This window comes from Knufia obscura (assembly GCF_036327395.1).
Source record: "Knufia obscura strain CCFEE 5817 isolate CBS 148926 chromosome Unknown scaffold_5, whole genome shotgun sequence".
NCBI classification, from domain to species: domain Eukaryota; kingdom Fungi; phylum Ascomycota; class Eurotiomycetes; order Chaetothyriales; family Trichomeriaceae; genus Knufia; species Knufia obscura.
The window spans coordinates 277,166-299,202 of record NW_027042691.1 but is presented as its reverse complement, the minus strand read 5'-3'; the positions used below and the strand labels follow the sequence as shown (position 1 = coordinate 299,202).

The 22,037-nt window shown below is 33.8% G+C and overlaps 2 protein-coding genes across 2 annotated transcripts; one reads left to right on the top strand and one right to left on the bottom strand.

Moving 5' to 3' along the window:
- Positions 1 to 16,354: 16,354 nt before the first annotated feature.
- On the bottom strand, positions 16,355 to 17,134 carry PMZ80_004901 (uncharacterized protein; the record flags this gene model as incomplete). Its single annotated transcript, XM_064873324.1, has 1 exon — positions 16,355 to 17,134. One exon carries the CDS (start codon positions 17,132 to 17,134, stop codon positions 16,355 to 16,357), a length of 780 nt encoding a protein of 259 aa, XP_064730428.1.
- Positions 17,135 to 19,764: 2,630 nt separating this feature from the next.
- On the top strand, positions 19,765 to 21,558 carry PMZ80_004900 (uncharacterized protein; the record flags this gene model as incomplete). The annotated part of the gene is made up of 1 exon (XM_064873323.1): positions 19,765 to 21,558. One exon carries the CDS (start codon positions 19,765 to 19,767, stop codon positions 21,556 to 21,558), a length of 1,794 nt encoding a protein of 597 aa, XP_064730427.1.
- Between the last annotated feature and the right edge of the window lie 479 nt (positions 21,559 to 22,037).

Below are 22,037 nucleotides of genomic sequence, written 5' to 3'. Positions count from 1 at the left end.
GCTCTATAAGCGAAATTGCCTGCCTGTAGGCTGTAGGAAAATCTCCTCAACTGCTTGCGAGGCACTTGGCAATCTCATACTCAAGATATTCGATGAGCTTTGCTGGCGGCAGGCACAACTTGCGACGAGATAAGCGGCGCCAGTCATCTCCGGGTAACGACCATTAGCACTGATTACATAAGGTACCTGATTAAGCCAAGTCGCGATGCCCTTGATTCTTGACCACAGTCCAGCAAGAACGCCTAGGCTTTATTGAATTTTGATGAATTGCACCTTCACCCTCATCATGGCGACTGTAACAGCCACTATTTGCTATCTAGGATACAGTAGCTACATGAGCTTGATGGGCACCTGTAGCACTGCAGATCAACACTGCCAAGCCTTTTCGGTGAAGTCCTCAATCTGTCCTCTTTGTCTTGAACCATTTCCTTTGTCATTTTGTTTCTCCTGTGTAGCTACTTCGTTGTACTTATTGTTCTTATTAATTGCTCATCTTAGGTTATACTAGCTATCAGCCTCGTATTATTTTGTAGACACTATAGATAAGCGTTATGACGGCTTATTCAAAAACCTTTTTGTACTTCTAAGCTTTTTAGCTTTAAATAGTTTTTATATATCTTAGCTTTTATTCCTTATACTATACGGCCTTCTCTTTACTTATTAAACTAATACTTAGATATAATAATAGGCCGAAGCGCCTATAGATACGTTAGCGATATATATTAGTTTAGGTATATATAGGTTTAACGAATAATACTTAAAATAGCGATCTAGAAAGTATTAGCTATAACTTATATACCCGTAACTATACGGTATATAGCTAAAGAAATATATATAAAATAACTTCTTTTCTTATAGAATCTAGTATTCTTATTTAATAAATAGATATAACTAGTCTCTCTTAAGATATTAAGTACCCTTATTATGTAAGCTTAAGCCCCTAAGCGCTTCTTTATTAATCTTAAGCTCTATCTAAAGAATATTATAGATAAAGTCGTATAAAGCGATATATAATAAAATATTCTTATTTAACTTAAGAATAAGTAAGATATTGTTATAAGCTCTAAATCACCTAAGGTATAACAAAGGTGGCTCTAGAATAGGTGGTGTAGTTGGTTGCTATAGTAAGTATTATAGGATACGAATACAGAATAGTATAAATGAACTTCTACTAAACTAGGTTAAACTTAGATTTAAGATTAACTACGGAAGTTAGAAGAGTATCTAATTAACTATAAAATAACTTCGTATATATATCCGTAATACGTAATATTAGAATACTAGTAATATTATAATATTACTATATTCCTAATATCGCTATTTCCTAATTAGGCTTAGCTCCTCTATACGGCCTTCGCGGTATGTCGTGTCTTACCTACGCTAGAGCGCGTATTCCCGTAGTTATTAGCCTAATAGCTCTAGCCTATATACGGTACGTCACAAAAGATAATCCTAATTTCGTATTAATTATATCTCTCTTTCTTAATTTTATTATAAAAGCGTATACTAGATTAAATAAAGATAATTCGTACTAAAAGCTTATAAACTTTAACTTAACTATTTACTAAGAGGTTTAGATTATTATATACTTTTATAAATTTATAAAAAGATAAGACTATAATAAGATATTCTATTAGCCTTATAGAGTTAGCCTCTTAGTTAATATACTTAAGATAAAAAAGCTATTAAAAGATTGAATTATTAAGTTTATTTAGAGGTTTATTAAAAATAAAAATATCGCTAAGTATAATTTCTTAATTAACTTTATTAATATTTTAGAGAACCCGAAAGATATATAAATATTAATTATTAAGCCCCTATAATCTAAGAAAATCTTAGCTCTTACTATTAATTTTATATACTTAAATACCTTTATAGTTAAGCTTTATATTAAGATTAGCTTTTTTACTAATAAATAAAGCGTTATACGATTAACCTTTCTTATTTACTTAGTATATAATATTCTAGGTATTAATATTAATAAAGAAGCTAGTCTTATAACTAAACTTTAGTATATTTAAAAGAAGATCTTTAAGCTTAAGAAGAAGGTTAAGAGCTTAAAGTAAAAGGTAAGTAAAACTAGAACTGACTTAGTAGTAAAGAAATCTAAGGTTACTAATTCGGTTATTAAGTAAAAGAAAGTTATTGATATAGAACTTAATATTAAGTAAAAAAGAACTATTAAGACTAAGCTTATAATTAAATAAGAGAAAGTAATTAAGTAAAAGTTCGTAACTAAGATAAAGAGTAGTTATACTTAAAAAATAAGAGTATTTAGCTTATAGTAATCTTTAGCCTCTATCTATACTTTAGTAAAGCTTAAGAAATCTATAATTATAGTAAAGAGCGAGTATCTCTTAAATACTCTTAACGGTGAATTAAATATGATAAGGTTATAATAAAGTATAGAATAGACTATATAATAGTAAATAAAAGCGCTTTTAGTACGATTAAAGCTTATTATAAAAATAGGAAAAGGTACTAAGATTACTACTATAAATAATATTAAAGATAAAGAGGTTCTAGTTAACGAATATAAACTTCCTTAAGACGTATTATCGTTAATTAATAGTAAATATAAAAAGAAAAATAAATTAAAGAAGGAAGATAAATTAAAGAAGAGAGATAGATTAAAGAAAAGAGATAAGTTAAAGAAGAATTAGGTTAGCTTAGGTTTAGTAGCTAATAAATAGGTTAAAAAGAACGTTAAAACTCTAGAGATAAATAATATTAAAGAGCGTAGCGATACTAAGGAGGTTAATAATATTAACGATATCGCTAATAACTTAAAGATAAAGGCTAAAGTAGTATAGGCGCTACTACTTAAATACTACTTAAGCTTAACTAAGAGTAATTTATAAACGAATTCTATTTATGATATATACTATAATAGTATATAGTAATAATAATAAGTAGTAGCGTTTATTTATAACGTATATCTTTTTATTCTAATATATTAATATTTAGAACTATAAAGTATTATTTTATACCGTTATTAATTTATTATATTAATCGTTAAGCCGCTTAAAAAAATTTTAATATCGTAATTTTATCTATCTTTACTAGGTATCTACGAAAATAAGTTAAAATTAACTTAATCTCTATCTCAATATATATGATTTCTATAAATATTTCTATTATAGTAATATTATAGCTATATATAAAGCGATTTAAATAAGCTTAAAAATATAATTCTACGGTTATAAACTTTCTTATTTTTTTTACTCTTACTTTTCGCTTAGACTTTTCTTTAAGTTCTCTTATCTTCTTAAGTTCCTTATATCTCGCTATTATATCGTATACTTATTTATATTACTATTATCTCTTTATTGCTTTAATAGCGATTCTTTTTACTATATCGCTACCGTAGCGATTATAACTACTATATAGGCCTAGGTATTACGACTTAAATAAGACTTAAAGTAGTAATAGAAGTAGAGATGAACCTAAGTTAAATTACGACTTAAGTTGCGGTTTGAAGCGGCCGAACCTTAAATAAATCGCTTTTACTTTTTTAAAAGTTAAGTTAAGTTCGACTTCGACTCGAGTTACGATTCGGCGATTTAGCGATTCGACGATTTAATTTTTTTTTTAAAAAAAACCTTCTAAGTCTCTCTCTACTACCTTAGGTTACCTATAGTAGTAGACTTTTCTATATATAAATTTCGCTAATAATTCGATTAGGAAAGAGAAAAATAAGGAATTATTAATAGTTAATAAGTTATAAGCGATTTCTTACTTTAAAGTTTAGCTTCCGACGCTAAGAAAAGTCTAAATAGTTTTTCCGAAAAAAGGCCGAAATCCGCTTTCGACTTAAGGATAGAATAATTTCTAAGTCGAATTCTGAGTTTCTTCTAAATCGCCGAATCGCTTTCGAATCGCTTTCAAATCGCTAAATCGCCGAATCGCGATTTAACTTACGACTTAAGCCGCGATTTAACTTAGGTTTAAGTTAATTTAGCGATTTAACTCTAGGTTGAGATTAACTTAAGTTATTATATATAAGGTACGGTAGTATTATTTAAATAGTTTCTTAACTTATACTAAGATATTTCTATATATATACTTAATACTTATACCTTTAAGCTTCTTATAAGTTATCTAGAAAGTAAATATATCTTTAAGTTAATTAAGCTAGTTAATAATAAGTAAAAGAAGCTTATTTACTTATTTAGCTTAAAAAGCGTAATATATAAGTAGAATATACGTTTATCCTAATAAGTATAATTCCTTATACTAGTATATTAAGTATATTATAGTATTTAATATTTAACTATTAAATAAGTAAGTATACTATAGTATTTAGTATTTATTTATAATAAAAAGCTACGCCTTTACTAGCCTACTCTTTCTCTTCTTAAAGAAAGAATAGGGACCGTAGCTATCGGCCTATTATACTTTAAGAGAGAGAGAATAGTCAATAATCTACTAAAGTAAGATTTAAACTAAGCTAGTATAAGCTAATACTCTTTTATATAATACTAATTTTTAAGTAAGTTAATAATTACTATAGTTAATTAAACTTAATTTAATACTTATAAGAGTACCTAGCTCTTTAATTTTAATAACTCTCTAAGTATTTATATAAGAGTAAAAGTAAGAAAAAGACCTATCGTAAAGGAGGTTAAGTAGATTTAGTAGGTTAAGTAAGCCTAGTAAGTTAAGTAAACTTAGTAAATTAAGTAAGCGATATAGGTTATTCTCTTCTTTATTAATTAATCGCTTTAATAGTACTATTAAGAAGTTAAATATTAAAACTTAAACTTAAGTATATATAATTAAAGATATTCGTTTAAATATAATATAATTTAAAGGCTTAGTACTAAATATATTTATATATAGCTTATTATATATACTTTATACCTAGAAAGATATATAGTTTATTAGCTTAAATAATATTTAAGATAGTATAAAGATAGCTTAGTTAAAGATTAAGATTTTATAAGTACCTATAAAAGATATATTAATAGATTAACCTTAATAGATACCTATAAAATTAGCTTTTATAAGATAAAGTTAATATATAGATTTAATTAACCTTAATTCTCTAAGTATACTAAATATAAATAGTATATTTAGACTTATAATACTTAGCGATAAGCTTATTTAAAAGGTAGGCTCTTATATCATAATATATATTTACTTATAGCTTACTATAAGAAGAGTTAAATAAGGGTTTTAATAAGTATTTTAATAAGGGTTAAAGTAAGGTTTATCTTTTATTTTCTAATATCTAAAGTAAGCTAAAATATACTTTTAAGGCTCTTTAAAATAAGATATCGTTTATATAAACGCTAAATTTTCTAATTAGTAAACGCGTAAATTAATTAAAGGCTTATTAAACGTATATATAAACCGATACTTCTTTTCTTTAAGAACTATTCCTTTTCTTTATTTTATAACTTATATATATACTCTTTTCTCATCTCTCTTTAGATTATAATCCTCTTTAGTATACGTCTCTCTCTTTTAATTTTAATTAACTTTACTATCTCTATAATCCTTACCTACTATAGTAAATAACTCTAGTAGTTCCAGTAGAAAGTAACTTCGTTCTAGTACTATAGCGTAGTAAGAAGTAGATAATAGTGATTAGTAAGGTTCTTAACCTTCTTAATCTTTTTAAAATTAACTATCTCGCTAATCTTCTTAATTTTCTTAGAATTAACTACCTCGTTAACCTTCTTAATCTCTTTAGAATTAACTACCTTATTAATCTTTTTAATCTCTATAAAACTAACTATTTTCTTTATCTTAAACTTCTTAGACTTATTCTTTATTAATATCTTTTTAAAGATATACTTAGCTCCTTTAGGCTTCTTCTTTAAGTATAAAAAGCCGTACTCGTTATATAAGTACTTAAATAAATATACTTAGTATAGTACTACTAGTACCTACTTTACCTTATTAAAGTTTAACTTAAGTACTTATTAGTATAAATTAGCTTTAGTAAAAGCTTTAAATAGCGTAAGCTTTAGCTTAATAGTTAACTCTAGTAAGTATAAATCTAAAGTAAATAATCTTATAAGTTCTTTTAAATATATAAATTAGCTTAAATAGAGTATAAAGAGTTAGCCTTATTATTAATACTACTTAAACTATATAACTTACTTAAAATACTTTTCTTTATCCCTTCTTTCTATATATCTAGTTTAATCCTTATCTCTAAACACTTTACTATAAGCTTTATAATAAGTAGATTTAGTAGTATATTAATAATTCTATAAGTACTATTAAATAAATCTTTATCTTAGCTACTTAATATAAGAAAGATACTATTAATCTCTATAATAAATCTTAAAGAAAGCTTAGTTTACGCTTTTATAATAAGTACTTCTCTTATTATTAAGTTATTAAAAACCGTATAAAAGGTACTTGAAAAATAATTAATTAGGCTTATAATAACAAGTAATAATATAGTTAACCTCTTTTATTTATAAAAATTCTTTATATATATCTCTTTTACGTTTATACTTAACTTTATAATACTAAATAAGGCTAAAGTACCTTATTCGCCTTTATTATCCTAGGTAATATAACTCTAGCTATAGATTTTTAAATATAAAGCGACTTTAATATAAATTAATATACTATTATACTAAATCGTTGTAACGTACCGTATGTAGGCTAGGGCTGTTAGGCTAATAGCCACGGGAACACGCGCTCTAGCGTGGGCAAGACACGACACACCGCGAAGGCCGTATAGAGGAGCTAAGCCTAATTAGGTAATAGCGATATTAGGAATATAGTAATATTATAATATTACTAGTATTTTAATATTACGTATTACGAATATATATACGAAGTTATTTTATAGTTAGTTAGATACTCTTCTAACTTCCGTAGTTAATCTTAAATCTAAGTTTAACCTAGTTTAGTAGAGGTTTACTTATACTATTCTATATTCGTATCTTATAATACTTACTATAGTAACTAACTATACTACCTATTATAGAGCTACCTTTATTATACCTTAGGTAATTTAGAGCTTATAATATTTTAACTACCGCCTTTAGTAAGTTATAAGATACGAATATCCTCCTAACCTAAAGCGAAACGAGAATCTCGACCTACGTTACCTACTAGGGTATTAGTAAACGACCTATTAATACTATTCCTTAACGGTATTACTAACTTAAGTTAAGCTACTACGAGATATACCCTATTATCCTTATTAGGTTCTAATATATCGGCGGAACCTACTACTAGTACTTTTAGTAAGCCCCTTACTACCTTTCATAGTAATAGAAAGGAGCTTACTATATTCTTTTAAAGGCTTAATATATATATTAAGCTTAACCCTATAAAGTTTCCTAATTATATAACGAAGATCCTCTTTACGACTACTTACTTTATTAAGGATACTAAGGTTTAGCTCCGACTATATCTTAAGGATTACTTAGAGAATAATATATATAAGGAAGACACTTAAGTACTATTTAAAAGTTATAGCGAATTTCGAGATAAAGTTAAGAACGTCTTTGGCGACCTTAATAAGAAAAGAGAGGCTAAACGATAGATTATAAATATAAGATAAATCGGTACCGTTTATAATTATATAACTAAGTTTTAAGGCCTTAATACGACCCTAGGCTAAAGCGATAGCGTATATATACCTATCTTCCGTAACGGACTTAAAGCGGAGATTTAAAGAGAATATATTTATAAGGAGATCCCTAATAAACTTAGGGACTTTATTATTAACGCTATTACTATTAATAATAAACTTCGTAAGTTTTAAGAAGAATCACGACCCTAGACTAAGTATATCTATTTTAGGAAGAATAAGAAGGTTAATATAGCCCGACTATAATAGCTATACTATAGTTCTATACTTATAAACCTAGATAGCGCGAGTAAGAAGCGTATACTAAGGAAATTTAAGGGACCCCTAAGCAAGAATAAGAAAGAACGACGGATTAAGAATAAGCTCTGCTTATACTATAAAGGCCTAGGATACGTCGCTAACGATTACTTTAAGAAAAGAGAAAGCCCGAAAGAGTTTAATATAGCTAAAATCCCTAATAAGTCTATCTCGTAGATAAATAAGGCATCTAACCTATAATATAAGGAATATACTTAACTTTATTAGATAGGATATTACGAAGATACCTATACTATTTATTAGGAAGATAAGGATTATAGGTATTATTCTACCCGACTAAAACCTAAAACAGAGAAGTTTCGACGCGATAGAACCCCGATACTAATTAACTATATACTTTAATGTGTAAACGGACCTACGATAATAACTATTACTGTAAATAATAGGAAGCTAAAGGTAACTTCCTATACCGAGTATTATATCTATATTAAGACGTATTACTACGGGATATAATAGTATAAGAACTCTAAATATATATAGAATATATAACACTAATATACCTATTACGAACCGGATACCGTATACTAACGAATCCCTACCTTCGTTAAACTAGCTTATTACTAATAACTACGATATAAGTATTTTAACCCCGAATATAATTATATTTATTAAGGGAACGACTCTTAGTCCTAGACCCTTACGGTTAACGATATAGAGGCTAAGACTCCAGTCGACCCCTTAATCCAAATAAGCTAAGTTAACTTCCTAACCTATAATCTCGATACAGGGGAAGGATCCGACTACAAGGACTTAGAATCTGAACCCGAACCTATTCTATATCTAGAAAGACTAGAAACTCCTTTACGTACACGTATAGATGCATATACGATAACCATTAACGAAACCGTTAATAGAGGACTAGTATACGCTAGGTTCTAGTATTATAAAGGTTTCTATCCCTACCTAAATACATAACGTTATAAATACAAAATACATTATAACCTACGAGACCTTACTAAAGCTATTAAGCGGCGAGAAGCCGTTAACCTCGTAGCTTAATAAATAGAATATAGACTCTAGTTTTATCCCTATTAAAACACGATAGGCCGATATCTATATTAGATAAAAAACGAGTAGGCTAAAAAGTCGCTAAACGATATTTCCGAAGGCCTCGACTTATTAAGTCTAGATATTTTAGAATAGCTAGAATATAATACAGTTAATATCTTATTCTTACCGCTATATTAGCTAGTAAAGAAGTTAGAACCTTAGTAGATTACGAGGCTTAAGAGAGCTATATATATCTACGAGTAGTATATAAGCTAATTAGCTACTAGCGCAATAAAGCTAACCTATACCCGTTATTAGCGTTTAACAATATCACTATAAGTTAAGTTAGTTAAGAGCTTTACGATATTAATCTCGTTATTAATAACTATATTAAATACATTACCTTAGACGTTATATATATGAAATACGATCTTATTCTAGGTATAGTATAGCTTAAGAAGTATAACCCCTTAATTAATTAGGGTAAGAAGATCCTTACGTTTCTAAACTACCGGTATTTCGGGTTACTACAGTCTAAGAAGGAAACTAATTTTATTAAGGCTATTTAGGTACGGCCTTAGGGAAGATCGGTCGCTAATACTAAGAAACCTATCTCTTATTCTTACGAATATAAGGATTTCTAGGATCTATTTAAAGAAAAGTTTAATAGTAACGCTCTACTAAAACACTAACCTTAGGATTACGAGATACCCTTATTACTAGGAAAAGAACCTACTTACGAACCCTTATACTCTCTTATAAAGAAAGAAGGGTAAGAGCTAAAATAATAGCTTAAGAAACTTAAAGTTAAAGGGTATATCCGTAAATTAGAGTTACCTATCGCCTTACCGATACTCTTTATACCGAAGAAGAATAATACTAAAAGAATATATATTAACTATTAAAAATTAACGATATTACTATTAAGAATTCTTACCCTTTACTACGGATTAACGAGATATAAGACCGCCTTTAAGGAGCGTTATAGTTTACTGTAATTAACGTTTAAGACGCTTACTACTAAGTTCGTATTAAGAAAGAGAAAGAATAAAAAACTGTCTTTTAAACGCGATATAGCCTATATAAGTATTTAGTTATACCTTTTAGCCTTACTAACGCTCTTATAACTTTCTAATTCTTAATTAATAATGCTCTTCGTAAGTATCTTAACGATTTTATTATTATATACCTAAACGATATTCTAATCTTTTCTAAGATCTATAAAGAATATATATATTATATTTAAAAGGTGCTTTATAAGCTTCGCGAGCGTAGTTTACCTATAAAGCTAGAGAAATACGAATTCTATAAAGAGTCTATTCTATTCCTAGGATATATCGTCTTACGTAAAGAACTTAAAATAAACCTACGCAAAATTAAGGATATTCTAAAATAGCTAAAGCCGAAGAACGTTAAGGACGTATAATCCTTCTTAGGATTTACTAATTTTTATTGACGGTTTATTAAGAGATACTTCTGTATCTCTACCCTATTATTAAATCTTATAAAAAAAGAATATTAGGTCTTCGCCCTCGGCGCTAACGTATAAGAGGTATTTAAGGAACTAAAATAACGGTTTACTACTACACTACTACTCTAGATTTTTAACTTAGAAAAATATATCGTACTTAAGACCGATACTTTAAACTATATAATTAGAGCTTATATATATTAACCTAATAAGAACGATAAACTCACGCCTATCGCTTATTACTCTCGGAAAATAACCGGATTAGAGCTTAATTATAATATCTATAATAAGGAGCTCCTTACGATTATTAAAGCGCTCCGATATTAGTAAGTATACTATAAAGGTACTAAGTACTCTATTAATATCTACTTTAATTATAAGAACCTCTTATATTAGAATACTATAAATAACTTAATTAATAATAGACCCGCTAGTCTAAGACGATATCCGCGTATAACTTTAAGATCTACTATATTAAAGGGATAAAGAACGGATGTGCTAACGCACTTAGCCGCTAACCGAATTATCTTAAAGGGACTAAACCTAAACCCGGATAGCTATTAAGCCTAGAAGATAGAGTAATAATCTATTAACCTACTATTATAAACGCCGAACGACTAAAGGAACTAAACGAATAAGACAGAAAAAGAATCCTTTAGCTAACTTATAACGATCCTATAGTAGAATACCTTAGAGTCAATAAAACAATCGAATTAATCACTTACTACTATTCCTAAAGAAACCTTTAACGCGATATTAAGGAATATATTAGTTAATATTAGGTATATTAGAAAGCTAGGCCCTTACGGTATAAACTATATAGCTTACTTTAACTACTGCCTTTACCTGAATTTCTATAATAGACGATTACCCTAGACTTTATTATTAAATTACCTAAATTAAAGGATCCCTTTACGGGTACTAGCTATAATAGTATCCTAGTAATTTATAATAAAATAATAAAGTACTCTTACTTCCTACTATACCTAGAATCGTCTAACGCGGAATAATTAGTATATACCTTCTTACGAACTATCTTCGTAAACTATAGGATACTATAATCTATTATATCCGATTAAGATAAGTTATTCACTTCTAAGTTTTAGAAATCCCTAATAGCTTAAATAAGGACTAAACACAAATTATCTACTTTATTCTATCTATAAACGAACGGATAGATAAAAAGGATAAATTAAACCCTAGAATAATACCTACGCTACTATATTAATTATTAATAAAATAACTAGGTAGCACTCCTATCGCTAGCCTAATTCTACTTTAATAATAGTAAAGTAGTTATAGGCGTCTTATCTTTCTATGCTAATTATAGACTCTATCCTACTCTCTCCTAAGAGAGCCTTATAGAAAGATAACCTATTAATTAGAAAGCTAAACTTATCTTAGAATAACTTAACGAACTATATACTTACCTTAAGATTAAAATCGACTTTATAGCCTAATAAATAGTACGTTTTGTAAATTAATAAAGGATTAAGGGATTAACCTTTTTAGAGAGGGACCCGGTATACCTAGTTTAAAAAAACGTAAAAACAAAACAACCTAGTAATAAACTAGACTTTAAGAAACTGAGACTATTCCTTATTAAGAAGAAGCTAGGAGAAGTTACCTATAAGCTAGTACTCCTAGAAACTATAAAGATACACCTTATATTCTATATATTATTACTAGAACTAGCCCTAGAATAAATTACGCTAAATACTATATAAGAAATTAGTTTAGAATTCTAGATAGAAGAGAACCGAGTTAAGAAGATTCCTAACTACTTTAATTTCGATAAACCTATATACCTAGTAAAATAGTTAGGATAAACGGACCTAGAAAATTTATAGATACTACCTATTATAATTACCGATAACGAGATCTCTTGCTTCTACTACTAAAACTTAACTCCCTAGAGATAAGCGATATTATAACCGCTTTATCTAAGGGGAGACTCCCTAGACCTACTAAGCTGAAATCCTAATCGAAAATAAACGGATTATCCTAAAGGAAGAAGTTATTCTCTAAGCCTATAACTTACTTATCGGCTTCTTAAGACCCTATTATTATCTTATTTAGCTTATCTAACGCACGACTCTTACGATCTAATATTTTATTCTATTAATATTTAATCCGCGCTAACTTTAGCTCGGAATTCGTAATTAGTTCTTACTACGCTAATATCTATTTAGTAAATACTCTTATTAACCGAATACTACGTTTATAATACTCGCGTAACTCTTATTTCTAGCGCTTTAATTTATTAAACTACGTCTAAGAGAAATTCCTACTATAGGTTATATTCTTTCTAGTATAAGGACCGTATTTCTTATTTTCTTTTTAAATAATACACGTCTCGCTAAACGACTCGTACTAAGGGTACGGCGCTATTATAGGTATATTAAGTTTATAGATGTTTTCACTAAGATAATGGTATTTAGGGCCTTCGGTTTTTTAACGCGCGACTTAGGTATTATTAGCTATTATAACTAAAAGAAAAGAGAAGTTTATATAATCGTACCTTAACTAATACTTATACTTACGAGGACGTAAGATAACTAAAAGGGAGAAAGTGTAACGCACCGTATATAGGCTAAGGCTATTAGGCTAATAGCTACGGGAATACGCGCTCTAGCGTAAGCAAGATATAACACACCGCGAAGGCTATATAAAGGAGCTAAGCCTAATTAGGTAATAGCGATATTAGGAATATAGTAATATTATAATATTACTAGTATTTTAATATTACGTATTACGGATATATATACGAAGTTATTTTATAGTTAATTAGATACTCTTCTAACTTCCGTAGTTAATCTTAAATCTAAGTTTAACCTAGTTTAGTAGAGGTTTACTTATACTATTCTGTATTCGTGTCCTATAATACTTACTATAGTAACCAACCACACCACCTGTTCTAGAGCCACCTTTATTACACCTTAGGTGATTTAGAGCTTATAACAATCGTATTTCTATTTAAGGCCTAAGAATAAATAGTTTTTACTTAATTAAAATAATATTCTTTAGCTTAACTATCTCTTTATCTTATAACTAGAGTCTCTCTTTAGTTTAATATTAAATAAGTTAATTCTCTTAAATACCCTTATACTAGTTAAATCTATAATAAAGCTAAGTACTTTAAGTGTTAATAAAAGGAAAATAGCTTTAGTTAAAGTATTAGTAAAGCTAAGACTATTAGCTATAGCTTTAAATAAGATAAAGAACCTTAATCTAAATCTATTACTCGCTATAAAAAACACTTTAATATTAAAGAGATCCTATATATTAAATAATAACTCTTTAAGAAAATCTAACTTTACGTTATCTAAATCGTTAATAGAAAAGGTAAAGAAGGTAAAGATAAGCTTAAAAACTATAACTTATTCTATTAAGTCTTAGAGTACTAAGAGCTTTAAAGTAAGAAAAGATATTCCTTATTTTAATCTAAATTTTTATAATACTTACTATCTTTAATAAGTTAACTTAAGGTATCGGTTTGATACTAATTATTAGTTTTAATACTAAGTCGTTTAATATACAGATACTAATAGACTTTATAAATAACCTTAGCGATCTTAAGTAAGCTCTTATAAACCTTTATATAACTATATAAAAATAAGTAATCGGTATTGACCGTTAAGTTACTATTATTAACCCTATATAGAATACTAGAATTTAAGCTATAATAGGTAATAAGATTTATATCGTACTTAAGAATATCTATAATACTATTAATAACTATAATATTAGTCTTGATCTAGTTACTAAAAAGAGCCTTAGCCTTTAAGGTATTATATATACCTAGGCTTATAGTTTTACTTAATAAATCGCTAGTATAAAGTTAATAAACGCTTATTTTGCATAATAACTATTATAGATACGCTTAATAAATAGTATTTTCGCTAAGGTTAATACGCGATATACTTAAGGCGACTTAAACCTATAGCTAAATCTAACTTTAAATATTATTATTTCGTTATACGCTTTTAAGATAAGATCGTAGCTACCTTTTAATAAAAAGAGCTAGAATACTACTTAGCTTTTAAATAAGATTATTTACTTAACTATACGGTTTATAGCTTAACGCTATATAAATATTAAGGTTATCTCGCCTATAGCCTTTAAGGTATAGTAGTATAAGCTATATAATAATAGTAAAGAAAACTAAATAGTAAATATAATACTATTTATTCCTTCGTTTATAATTACTAATAAAGATATAGTTCTTATCTTTATTTATTTTCTTACTTACTAAACTTTAAGTATAATCGATTTTTATAGTAACGAGATATATAAATTAAATAGCTTAAATACTTATAATATAGAGGTTTTTAATTTATTTTAATATCTAGTTAAGAGTAGTAGTGTTAATTATATATAGTTTACTACTTGAAGTATAGATTCTTAGTAGTAAATAGACTTTTATAATTATAATATTTAGACTCTTACTAATACTTATAGCGTTCTTAAATAAGGCTAACTAGTACTAGCTTAAGATATTAGTAAAAATTAACTTAGTATTCTAATATCGTTATATAATATTATTCGTCATATATAACCTATTAATACCTAGCTGAATATATAAAATACCTAAATAAACCGACTTTAGTTTACTTAAAATAAATCTCGTAAGATAACTCGTTTACTTTATAAATCAAGTATTAATTTAAATCGGGTTTTTATTCCTAAATAGCCTTCTAATAAGATTAGAAAGCCTTAATTATCCTAAGAGTAAGTTAATATAGTCTAAAAATAAATTAAGAATATTTAGTTAGTCGTTCTTACTTACTTCTTATATAGCTTAGTTATACCTTTAGTATATTAGAGAACGATAATTATACCTCTTTTAAATATTTAAGGTTTTACTTAAAGTAGTATATACGCTCTATAAGATATACTATATCTTATTAATTCTAATAGTCTAAGTAAATATAGATAATAAATTAACTAAAAAGACCTCTTATCTTTATAGTAGCGAAAGTTAAACTAGCTAAAGAATAAAATTATAGTAAAAAGTTTAATAAACTCTTTTACTAAGGATATTAATAATATTATAAGCTCTAATAACTTTAGTTTTATATAAATATTAAATAATAAGATAATAGAGCTAAAGTAAGAGCTTCTTAGTAGTTCTATTCGCGATATCTATAAGTAGTAAAATACCGATAAGAAATATCGTAGAAAGGGTAAAAAGGGTTATAAAGAGCGTAGTAAGCGTAGTAAGTAGTAAAATAGATATTAAATCTTCTTTAAAAGCGTTTAATTTTCAGTAATAATAGAGACTAAGCTAGAGCTATTTATAAATAAAAGAGAAGCTAAGAGTATTATAAGATAGCTATAAAGATAGATATAAACTACTAAAAAAAAAAAAAACGAGCTTAAGCTAGGCTACTTATAATATTAATAAGTATATTTTATAGGTACTTAAGAAATATATATGACCCGAAAGACTAATATATATATAACTATTCCGAGAATAATAATAACTATAATAACGATAATAATATAAAGTACTAGCGATAAGTAGTATAAGCAGCATTAAAAGGTCTAAAGCGTAAAAAGCTCGGATATATAAAAACCATTTAGAGCCAAAAAGCTTAGAAGCACAAAAAGGTCTTTAAACATAGTGTCGCAACGCTCACCTGTAGGACACACCCTTAAACTAAAACAGTTATATTTTTCGAAAGAACGGGTACAAGTTCATCGACGAGAACATGTCTGCGCACAATCCAGTCGCCTCTCGCACGCCGTGCGCAGCAAAAGACATAATCCCAAATCAGGATGTTCTCCCTGACTTTTCCTTGTCCCTGAAACACCTGTCGAATACGTTTGACATTCAGCACGTCCGGTAAACATATCGAGTTTGAGCACCACACTTCAAGCTTGTCGGAAAGTCATATGATAGTGATAGGCCAAGGTTGTGAGGAACGACCAATGAGCGGCTGATCAAGAGATGATTCAATGATTCAATCCAGTCTTGGGCACAGGCCATGTCGTCAATTTCGCCATCACTTCTTTATGGGCTTTCTTTCAGGGAACCACTTCTCAGTACTTGGTTGCTTGACTGCCATCTTTGCTTCGAGCGCCGTCTGCTCTTCGACCGACAATTCCTTCAACACCATCTCCACTTCCTGACCCTGCACGTTATCCTTAGGGGTCCAGATCATACCATCTTCATAGTCGAGCGCAGCTTCTTCCTCGATCCAGCAGTCTAGGTCTCCGTCGCCCCACACCGTCTTTCTCATCTCTCGTCGCATTTCCTTATTTCCTCGTGATTTGTTGAGCAGAGGCCTGAAGTGGATCTCTATCTGCAGTATTGGGGACCTGCCCCCCGAATGGCTGCGCTCGATCCATTTGTCAAATCGCTTCTCAGCAGCTGCACCAGAATACCCGATTAGCTCGACTGTTTGGTTTTCGTACTTGGGCTCCGTGGACAGCTCCTGCACGAGGAGATACTTCTCACGTTCGGGCATGGCGAACATGTACGTCTGAGGTGCGTACCATTCGGACACCCATGTCACCAGCTCGTACAGACTCCAGCCGTTCTTTGGAAGTCGATATGTCGGTGTTGCGCAGATTTCGTCGAGGACGCAGCGCACCAGAACGTCCAACATGATTCGACCGTCGACCGGATCCCTGCTTACAGCTCCTGGTTGAGCACTGGATAATGGTTTACAACCTGTGGAACCTTCGTTCTCGTCGCTGGTAGTCTTAGCATTGTTCGTTGTGAGCCCGATGAAGCCCGGCCGGTCAAAATCAGGTTGCGTTACTCGTGGAGGGAAATTCATCGTGTACGATCGATCGTTTTTGGGTTGTCTGCGGTAAGGGTAGAGAAGTGGAATGGGAAGGAAGATGGTGCGATGCTTGAGATCAGGAACAAGTCCACCTTACAACGCGGCATAGTGACAAGGGCGTTGGTCAACATTGACGAAGTGACGTGTCACGATGAAGTGCAGCTTCACTTGCACTCAGTCACTCACGCGCCTGCGACGTCAAAAAGCTATGCGCGTTCTGCGGCTTTTCAACACCCACGCCGCATCCTTATTACTTTTCTTGATCTCCTCTCTGCGGCCAAAGACTCCAGGTTGAACATCGATTCTGATCATTTGCGCAGTCTAGCACAACAAGGTAGGGATTTGACCTCGAATTGTGCTAATGATTCATCAGGCAGGTTCATCAGTGCGCCTGCGATCTCGACGACTCAGAGATGCCACTTGTGCATATGTACTGTCGCTTTGACTCGCTAAGGGTGTGGTGGAGAGCAGGCGGGTGAGATCGCCGGTCGCGTGATTCGAGCCGCAGTATAACCAAGAGCTATCCACTATACGACCCTGTGGTATGAACGTTTAGCATCACTGGCTGCAGGTCCTGCTCTCCTCTTCACGCCTTAGACTTGTCAACGGCGGTCAAGCCTTTCAAGCACATCGATGAACGACATTCGGCTTTGCAATACACACTTTCAGTCATCTGGTCAAGAGTTGAAAGCACACATGGTGGGGCGTTTCGACGCAAGCCTTATGCTACTGTCCAACTCCCGAACGCGTCTGGTTTGAAAAAGGATTCCCAGGGGACCAGTAGGGACTCAAGTTGGCGGTACCTCAGCTGATCACTCAGCGTCAGATTGCACGCAGTTCTTCTTGAGCTGTTTGCATCTGTCAGCCTGCTGGAAGTGGGTGTTGTTTCCTTCTCGAGACCAGACTTGACGAAAGGTGTCTGCGAAGCCGAACCCCTGGTTTCTCCTTCTCATCTCATTATACCTATGGCACATTCCTCAGATAACGGAACACTTATGGGCAAGTGCTTGCCCGCACACTCCTTTCCTCATGGCATAACTCTTTTTCACTGCCGCATCTTGCTACAATGCAAGGCTTCAGGGAAGAAGGAACAGATGAGTTGGCGTCCATATGCCACTCGAACAACACTTGGTCGCCATTGGAGTGCCTTCCCTGTCGTATATCAGCAGTACAGAATCTTCATGACGCACAGCTTGCTCTCGAAGATGGACAAGAGCATCATGTATCGATAGCTCACTCGGGTCCTCGTAGCCGTCACCGCACCCGATCTGTCCCACGAAACAACTCCGATGTGCCCCCCAATACTGGTTACATACTAGCGACTTGCCTGCCGTGAAATGCTCTGCTCATGCGACAGATGCCCCAGCAGTAGACAGGGACATTTATCGCAGGTAGTCATCAGAAAGTCGTCCGCAGATAGACCAAGTATGGCATCTGCTTCGTTCGTCAAGAACATTCGGTAGTCGTCAAGCTCGGGGGTGCTTGGCTCCGAATTGAACCTAGGGTGTGTGAGTAGAATCGAGTGTGATGGTAGATAGCATCACTTACGGCGCTTGTCCGAGTGTCGCACTGGATTGTACTGTCTTGGTGTCTTTGTCGTTGCCTTGAGATTGTCCAGCTTCAACGGAGTAAGCTTTGTAACTGGACAATGACATTATTCTCGCGTTGTACTTGGCTTCAGTGGGAGTACTGAGGCGGCTGGCAGGTGTTTGGTCGCTTGTCGTGGTTTAAATTGTGGCTCTCGGAGATGGATGTGGATAGATGCGTAGCTTCTCCTGCGTCCGCTGGTGTACACCAGAGTCCGCGGATATGATGATCCGATGATCTGAGCGACGGTGCATCGATCGTGCTGATCAGGAGGCCGTGGATGCCATCAAGCAGGCTTCGAGAGGTGAAGTGAAGTGCTAGACGTGGTCGAATAGCCTGGTGTTGGGACATGCATGCAGCATTGTAATGATACTCCGGGACCGCGTCGAGGAAACTCCGATCCACGACGCAGCGCGTTACCATTTCAGGACATGTTTGCGCAACTATCGAGCTGCATTTGGTGGTGACGACGTGGTGTGTGGGGTTATTGCTGGAAGGGTTGAATGTCTACATTGTGTCATGTTTGTGGCTACTGTGCATTCCAGTTGTAAGTGAAGATTTGAGCGTGCTGCTGAGGCAATAATAATCTGTCAGCCTTGGCAAAAGACCTCTCAGGCTCCAGCAGCCCGGGCGGAATAATGGGTGGGCGAAGCTAGTGTACACTTCTGTTGCCCTAACCAAGCATGGCATAATCGTGGTCGGAGAGCTCATAACATTCCTTTGAGCTAGAAGCTTGAGTGGAATACAGATGATCCTCGTTAGCATAGATATTTGCGGAGTAACCTCAGGTAAGGACTTGGCTACTTCTGCCATCATTTGAGGCCTGGAGTACACCAGGTCGGACTTTCGAAGCCCAAACGCCTTTGAAATACTGGTCAACAAGTCAAGCGAACAACTCTTGCTGAGGCCAAAGGAAATAGTGTATAGAGTGCACAATGAGCAGACCATGCTATACCTGGAATTCTCCTACTCTTCCTGCAGAAGCCATTGCTTGTCAAGCCTATCTCTAACAAAATAGTTGTTCATACCTTGAGAATATGCCTGCTCTAGACACATTCGACTACGTAGTCGTTGGTGGCGGCACGGCCGGCCTCGTTGTCGCCACGAGACTGTCCGAGGATGCAGATGCCTCAGTGTTGGTTCTGGAGGCCGGGCAAGATCGATTGTCAGATCCACGAGTCTCCATCCCTGGAATGGCAGGCGTCGCTCAAAGAGACTCTGAATTAGCATACCGTTTCCAGACCATGCCTCAGAGACACCTTAATGATCGTGTGATCACCGAACCGCAAGGCAAGATGCTGGGCGGGTCGAGCGGCATCAACAATCAAGCATTCATTGCCCCTGACGCATTAGGTATTGATGCCTGGGAGGACCTCGGTAATGAGGGGTGGAATTGGAAGATGTTAGCGCCATATTTTCGGAAAGTCTTCACAAGAGCCGTCCCGGACAAAGAAGTTAGGGATGGTTTGGGCATCGGATACTTGAACGGCTCTGAAAAGAAGGCTTGTTCAGATACTGGGTTGCTCCAAGTTTCGTATACAGGCACCCCCCAGAACCCGTTATCAAAAGCCTGGGTTGACACCTTCAAGAGACTGGGCTTTGCTGATGCGCATGCCGACCCCTTCGATGGCAACAGGATCGGGGGTTATGCTAATCCTAGCTCAGTCGAGTTCACCACGAAAACCAGAAGCTACTCTCGTTCGGCCTATCTGCAACATGCAGATCGGAGGACAAACTTGAAAGTACAGACTGGCGCAACAGTTGAAAAGATTGTCTTTGCCAATGAAGGCTCGGAAGACGTCGTGGCTAAGCAAATCAACTATATCGTTGGAGGCGACCGGAGATCGGTCGAGATCGGTAAAGAAGTGGTCCTGGCAGCGGGTGCTCTTCAGTCGCCCAAAGTGCTCGAGCTGTCAGGCATTGGCGATCCTGGTGTCCTGAACAAGTACGGTGTCGAAGTTGTTGTGCCAAACAAGAACGTTGGTGCTAGACTTCAGTCACGCCTTATGACGGGTATCAGCTTCGAAGTAAGAGACGGGATTGAGACATTGGACGATTTGGTCAGAAAGAAGCCAGAAGTCGTAAAGCGAGCGACCGAGCAGTACCAACAAGGAAAAGGCTTACTCACCGTGGGTGGACTAGCCTCATACTCGTCGATGCCGTACACTGCAACAGAGGTTGTAGGGCAGCCTCCGCTCGAGCCTCTGCTTGCGAAGACCTCTTTCAGCCCGGACGATCGGAGAATCTTCGAAGTTGTGAACAAGCTCATACGAACGCCTCAGCTAGGCACTGGAGCATTTTGGATCTCTCCAATCCAGTGGCCAATACGTGGACAGATCCAACCAGGATCATACGTGACACTTGGCACCAATCAGTGTTATGCATTTTCTCGCGGTAGTGTACACATATCTTCGGCTGACAGTTCAGTCCACCCAGTCATAGACCCCAACTATCTGGCTCATGAGCTTGATATCGAGGTTCTCGCACGCCAGGTGTTCTGGCTCCAGACTCTTAGCAAGTGCTCTCCGCTCAAGGAATGTTTCAGACCGAATGGACGAAGGAACCACGAAACGGCCTATTTCAGAAATCTGGATGATGCGAAGGATTATGTTCGAGAGTCCGCAACCACCGAATATCATCCTTGTGGAACTTGTGCCATGCTGCCGAAGGAAATAGGAGGAGTGGTGTCGTCGTCATTGACAGTGTATGGGACACAGAATGTGCGTGTGGTGGACAGCAGTATGATGCCTCTTATCACGAGCAGCAACCTGCAACCAACGGTTTACGCTGTTGCTGAGCGCGCGGCTGATTTGATTAGAGGTCGAGCGTGAGGATATTTGTAGCTAATTTCGAGCAGGCCAAATGATAGATAGTTCAGAGTGTGATAGATAAGAGCGGTGGACATTCCGGTCGTACATTCACAGAAGTTGCAAAGGTGAAAAACCCGTATTTGAGGTCCGCCTTTGGCAGCCACTTTAGGGGTCCTCGGGGGCACCCCATGCGAACGGTTGGAGCCTATTTCCGGTGGGCTTGGCGTTAAACCCCGCCCGGACTTAAGGATGTTTAACCTAATGTAGCTTTCCGAACAGGTTTGGTCTTTGACTCCTGGAATAACAAACTCATGCATGAGGACACGAATTTTGCATCATTGCTACCGTCGACGTCCTTTATTACTATATTCTATCATGCCGTTGGATGACGCCAACTAGCAATTCATGTTCGTAGCTATTATACACCCTCCTTAGACCAAACCTCGCTGGTTGTCAATTCAGCATGGCGCAGATCTCCTCAAGGGCCTCGACGCATTTCT